Below are 6,000 nucleotides of genomic sequence, written 5' to 3'. Positions count from 1 at the left end.
CAACCCTACTATATTCTTCAGATAAAAAGCATTAGACACAACATCAGAAAACGAATAAAAGAACCTACACACATGCTAATAAGCTTACCAGACTCTTTCCTGGACTCTGGCAAGAGCAGTTTTTCAAAACGCCTCCCTAAGGTTTTCTTGTGCTTACAAGTTCATCAGAGCTTCAGCTCAAAACAAGTACCCAGTCTTATGAAGCCTCAGTAGACCAAGTCCTTCCGACCCCAGTCAAAGGTTTGGGGCCCCCCATGGACAAGGGATCCTGTCCATTTGCTGGATCAGTAAGAAGGCCCTGAGTCAGCCTAAACTCAGGCTTTTTATCCAAAAGTCTTTTCTTTGTCTGTGGGTCTCTGGAGAATCCAGTTTGAACTAGTATGTGCTTCTCCCTCTCTCTCTTTAGAGGGCTTTAGAGGCTGTTAATGGAAGATGTTTATTAGCATCCCCCCTCCATACTAGAGAAGGCGCTGCCTACAATTCTATGATTACACATACACAACTGAGTTTTTAATAAATGTACCCAAAGGTGTTAACACTAACTCAGTAAGGTTTAACTTAACTCAGTAAAGCTTACTTAATGCCACAAGGTTAATTCTGTATATTACATGGTATTGTCAGTCTGACACAATTAGAGTAGGTGGCAATCGCACTCCCAATTTCATTACACAGCTAGCTTGCTGCTTTGTCCTGACATCTTTAGATACTTACAGAAGAACCTGTTGTCACTGCAGTGTGTGTAACTGTGTAGCAAGGAAGAACACTAATCCTACCATTGATGCTGATTTTATGGAGTTGATTCTGCCACTGTTGTGCTACAAAGGCAGCACTCGCTATAGATACTGATAGCAGAGCCAAGCTCATATATATAAACAGTGGCCAAGATTTTCAAAAGTGACTAGTAATTTTGGGTGCCCAGTTTGAGACACCTTTAAAACAGTCTGATTCTCAGAAAGTGCTAGGCACCTATCCTCTGAAATCCAGGCCCTTTTAAGGTATCTTAAGTGAGGGTTCCAAAGTCATTAGTCGCTTTTGAAAATCTTGGCTATTCTACATAACTAAATTGAATCTTCATGCACAGATCCAAAGAGGCCCATATTTGTATGTCTGCGCCTTCCTCACTACAGCACAGGAACTCTCTAAAGGCAGCAAAAACAAAGAAACAAAACAGTTTCATTTTATCTCTTCAGAGAGAGTTTGTGGTTTCTGAAAAGAGCAAATACAAAACTATGTTTTGTGCTCCAAAAGTAAATGAGATTTGTTTTTCCAGCTTTAGATATGTTTAACATTAAACAAACTCCTTTCCCTGTGGTCAGATGACTAGTTGGTATCTCAAGGTACCAAATCAAATCTTCCCATTTTAGGCTGAGTTTTGCAGAAAGACCTTATCTTCCCTATGAAATTTGATACCAGCTGCGACCAACAATAAGCAATAAGTAGCACTTTGTTTAGCCTTAAACTGGCACATGCACAAGCACCAAGCAGTATAAACCCACCAATGTCAGTTGGTGCCCATTCTTGTGGTATTTCTCACCTTAGTCTTCCCTGCCCCCCACCTCTCGAGCTGCCACAGTGGGAGGAAGTGGTGATCACAGTGAAAAAGAGAAGCACCTCCCTTCAGTTCTCCTCCTCACCCCACCTCCAGCAAAAGAAAGTTTCTGAGAGATGTTCCAGACTCTGTTCCTGTGAGTGCCATGGGGGGTTTCCCAGGAGGTGCTGGCCTTTAGACACCAAATGCATGTGCTGCCTTGACACGGACCATGGCATCTACCCTGACAAAATTCATCCATTCTCTGGACCCGAGAACCCTCCCCAGGGTCCTCCAAATCCAGTCAGGCATCTACTTCCAAGGTGAGTGGCAGACTCTTCATGGTGGGATACGTGCTGTTCGCTCACTCCAAAGAGAGGAGACCTTGGGGGATGGTGGGAGGATGGAAGGTTGGTAGCCACTTGGACCTTTCTGGTGAAAGGAGGTACCCCTGTGAAAGAAGAAATGAAGTGGTAGGTGGCTTTGGGAGGCTGGCTTAGTTAGGGATACATCTGGTTTACTTGTAGGCATAGAGGAGACACAGGTCAGAAATTATTTAGTGCACTTAGCCCTCCTCCAGTCCTAGGCTGTTCCTGAATGTGCCAGGGTATATTTAATCTGCCTCAGTCCAGGAGAATGGACCAGATGTCTTCTCGAGATCCGTTCCAGACATAAATTTCTATGAGTGCTTAACACCAATATAAAGCCTTCAACCAAAGGATCTCAAATCGACATAGTGCTGACTATGAGAGGGTTTAGGTCTGAATAACTACATTGCTTTAGGATGCAGATTTTTCACACCCCTGAGCAACGTAGTTACATTGATGCAAATTTGTATTGTAGACCTGGCCTCAAAGAACATTACAAGAAATCATGGGGATTATTTGAAATTAATCAATTGGAGGAAAAATAAATCTGGGAAGGAGAGTTTACAACAGAGAGGAAAAATATTCCCAGCTGTTGGGTTTGTGTCACAGTGACACCACGTATAGTGTCCAAAAAGAATGCAGGGTTTTCTGACGCCATTTTGAGCAGCTGTGTAGAATGAGGTATGAAGTAAATAAGACTCTTTTTAATCCATTGCTGAGTGTGTGCACAAAGCTGTAGCAGAGGACTGGCCAGAGACAATGGGGCTTGATTCTCCACTGCCTTTGTGCCTTTTGTAGTCACTTACTCTTGTGCGTAGTGGATCTGAAGCGCTACCGAATCAGAATTCTCTGCTCACTCACATTGGAGGTGGTCCTGTACACCCAGGATGAAATTACTTCACAAGTCTGAATATGTGAATCAGCCCCAGTGTTCTTGAGGCAGACTCAGTGCCCTGGGAGTGCAGGGAGAACGCAACTGTTATTCCGTCCTGTGAGAGAATGAAGCAGGTGCTCCTTCCACATGGGGAGCCTGTTTTACTGGCTGTTGCAGAGAGAGAGGACAGGGTAAGGACTTGGAATGCATTTGCTTTTGGCCAGAAGCACAAAGGAAGAGGGATGGCTCCAAGTGGCCTCTGATTTGAACACCTATATAGTGCTGAGCACAATCTGGTCCTTAGTTTTTAGGCACAATCTTGCCAGATGGATCTTCTGATTCAGAATGAAACTACGGGACCTGCCCTACATAGATTCATAGATCAGATTGGATTCCATCATTTGGTGGTCATTATTTTCTTATAAATCTAATTATACTATTACTAACAATGCCAGTGATTCATTTTAAAATAGTTACATTACAAAAACAGCAATTGGTCTGGACTCATGGGCCTCACTCCGGTTTGATCCACTTTGAAAGAGATTAGGTACCATAGCTGACAATGATTAAACTTGGACTGTGTATATCTTTTGCCATCAGCGACAATGACTAAGTCCTAGACACCTAGCTGAGTCATAGTTTCCTTCCCTGTTTCCACCTTGCTCCAGAGGGGTAATGACATAGTCCTGAGCTAAAACAGCAGCAAATTACAACACCTTTTGTGTCAACTCAGCTATAGTGGCTGGCACGGTGGGGTGGAGCTAAGGGTATACCCAGCTGGTCAAGGTGATGGAGAATAGCAGGTGCACAGCAATGGTCAGGGTAGCCTATTCAGGGGCACAAATGGGGTTCTTACTCCACCCTACATCACTGCATGGTGTCCACATCATAGTCACAATCTAATATAAGCATTAAGAGTATGCTCAGCCCTATACAAAACTGAACATGAAAACAGTCCTTGCCTCAAACAGCTTATCTGCTTTCGAATAACCATGGTCATACTTAATAACAATCCTTAGATGTTATATTTTCATCCATCAAAATCAAGTATTTTACAAAAGAGGGGAAATATCTCTATCTCCAGTTTGGAACTGGGACAATGGAGACAGCAACTGGTTCACACAACATACTTCAGTTCAGTGTTTGTGATCTCATAATTCACTGTCCTAGTCTTAGCTTTCAGTGCCACGAACACTGAAGTTGAATCACTGAAGGAAATGGGAAGGAAGGAGAAAGCCGATTATAAAAGAAAGCAAGAGACTATTTAGACACAAATATCTTCATGATCAGCATGGATTAGAAGGAACTAGAGGACATGACATGACTGTATAATAGTTCATTTAAATATGTTGTTAGAACAATTGAACTACTGAACAATTGAACTACCATTGGAAGCTGATTTGATTTATTGTATGTCTGTCTTTGAATATTTTAGTAAATACTGATTTTCAGTGAGCTATGATATGGCCCTTGATTTTACTGATAGGATGGCAAGTACGAGCTTTCATTTCTATGTTGAAAAATTGTCTCTTTTAATACTGATGTAATTATTTTATGGGTAATTGAATTTAATTTTCTGTGGGCTTAATTTAACCACTGTCAGGACAGTAAAATGTGTCAGACTTTTATCCTGAAAAATATAGAGTTGTCCAGGACGGCTTCTTCCTATTTTTTATACATGGGCCCTAAACATGTTCCCCAAAACACCCTTCACAAAGAGTGACTCTGCAGCAATATATTGGCCTTCGTTTTCCTCCAAGTGGGAGTGGGAATTTTGCAAGTTTCCTTCTAATTCTTCCATTTGGCTTTGGGTTGGATTGTCCCCCTGATCCCTACAGACACATGTCCGTGACGCGGGGTTTGGATCTCACAAAACTGCTGATCGCTAGCCAGAGGAAAGGGACCTCTTCAGGACACTCCTTGACTTCTCACTGTGACTGGCCCCAGGGGCAACAAGTCTACAGCAAGATCCATGGTGCCAGGGATCTCCTGAGTATGGTTGCCCCTGGAAACCTAGCAGGAGTAATTTATGCAGCTTTGCCCTACATATTTGCAGTGGGAGGAGGAATCCTGAAGGCCGGAGGCTCCATCCCCACAGGCCTGGAATGGAATGGAGGGAGCACACCACAAATGTAACACTACAAGTTCCACAGTGCCCCACAGCTGGGAACTGCAAGTGTAGGTTCCCTCCACTCTTGGAAATGGTGGGGAAATGAAGTGTCTTGTGGGAGTCCCCCACACAGATACCCCACCTCTCCCCCATCTCCACGCATGCAAACAAACAGAACTACTGCTCTTTGGGCAAGGTGCTAGGTGCTTATGACAGTGCTCAGCACTTTCCGCATCAGGCTCTTTATTAGTGGTGATCCAGAAGGTTACTCCAAACCCTCTTCACAGCTAGAACTAGGATCCCAGTCCGAAGTGAGGCACTTAAATACATGCCTAATTTTTTAAGCCTGCGAGTAGCTTCATTTTAAAGATCTTTTAGGTGATCCATAGAGCAAAGCCCCCAAACATGCTTGGGCTCATCCTTCCTACTGCCCCTGAGTCTCTGGATGTACCTGCCTCGTGGTTGCCTAGTTGCAGCATTGTTGAATACTAGTTCCTGGTAGACATGGTCTTCCAGAGCCTGTGGTGTTCATGAACTCTTTCCAGAGGGCTGCATGAGAGAGATGCAACTGACCATCAAAAAACCAGTGAAAATGACTACATAATCTGCTGTCAAATTGGAAAAACAACCAATAAGCAAACTGACTCAAACAGAGAAGAACTTTTATTTAAAGTCTCATTTGTGTGTGTGATCTAGCCGGGGTTATTTGTAGCAATAGTAGGTAGAAAATGATCAGAGGGAAATGTGTTTTTTCATGTTGATGGTGACCCTTTCAGGCAACATGGAGTGGAAAAATCCTACTTGCTTTACAAATGTGAAAAGTCAGATAAATCCATGGATTTGAATAGGGTTTGGCCATATATGTCAGCAATAAAATGTGTGAATAAAATAAATAGGATGTCTATTGGTGGCTATTGAAGAAATATTTTTGTTTTTTAAATAGAACGCCAATGTAAACACTAAAAAAAGCCAGAAAAACGTTGATGAAAATAATTAAGGTTGCATTTTTAAAGTGGTGGAGCATGCATTTTTTAACAATGGCCTGAGCGTCTAAAGCTCATTGGTGTCTATGCCAAAAAGTCCTTGCATGTTTCAACATAATGAAATAAATGGCTGACAT

At 42.7% G+C, this 6,000-nt stretch overlaps 1 protein-coding gene across 1 annotated transcript in view; it reads left to right on the top strand.

Moving 5' to 3' along the window:
• Positions 1–1,760: 1,760 nt before the first annotated feature.
• Positions 1,761–6,000, top strand: part of THEMIS (thymocyte selection associated) — a 128,174-nt gene continuing 123,934 nt past the window's right edge. Inside the window, exon 1 of the mRNA XM_067546792.1 lies at positions 1,761–1,851. Coding sequence (XP_067402893.1) covers positions 1,761–1,851 — 91 coding nt within the window. The remainder of the gene's footprint in view (positions 1,852–6,000) is intronic.

Source organism: Emydura macquarii, unplaced genomic scaffold (assembly GCF_026122565.2).
Source record: "Emydura macquarii macquarii isolate MOO-44397 ecotype Brisbane River unplaced genomic scaffold, CSIRO-AGI_Emac_v2 contig_1146, whole genome shotgun sequence".
Lineage (NCBI taxonomy): Eukaryota > Metazoa > Chordata > Testudines > Chelidae > Emydura > Emydura macquarii.
The sequence above is the reverse complement of the archived record's forward strand: the minus strand, read 5'-3'. Positions and strand labels throughout refer to the sequence as shown.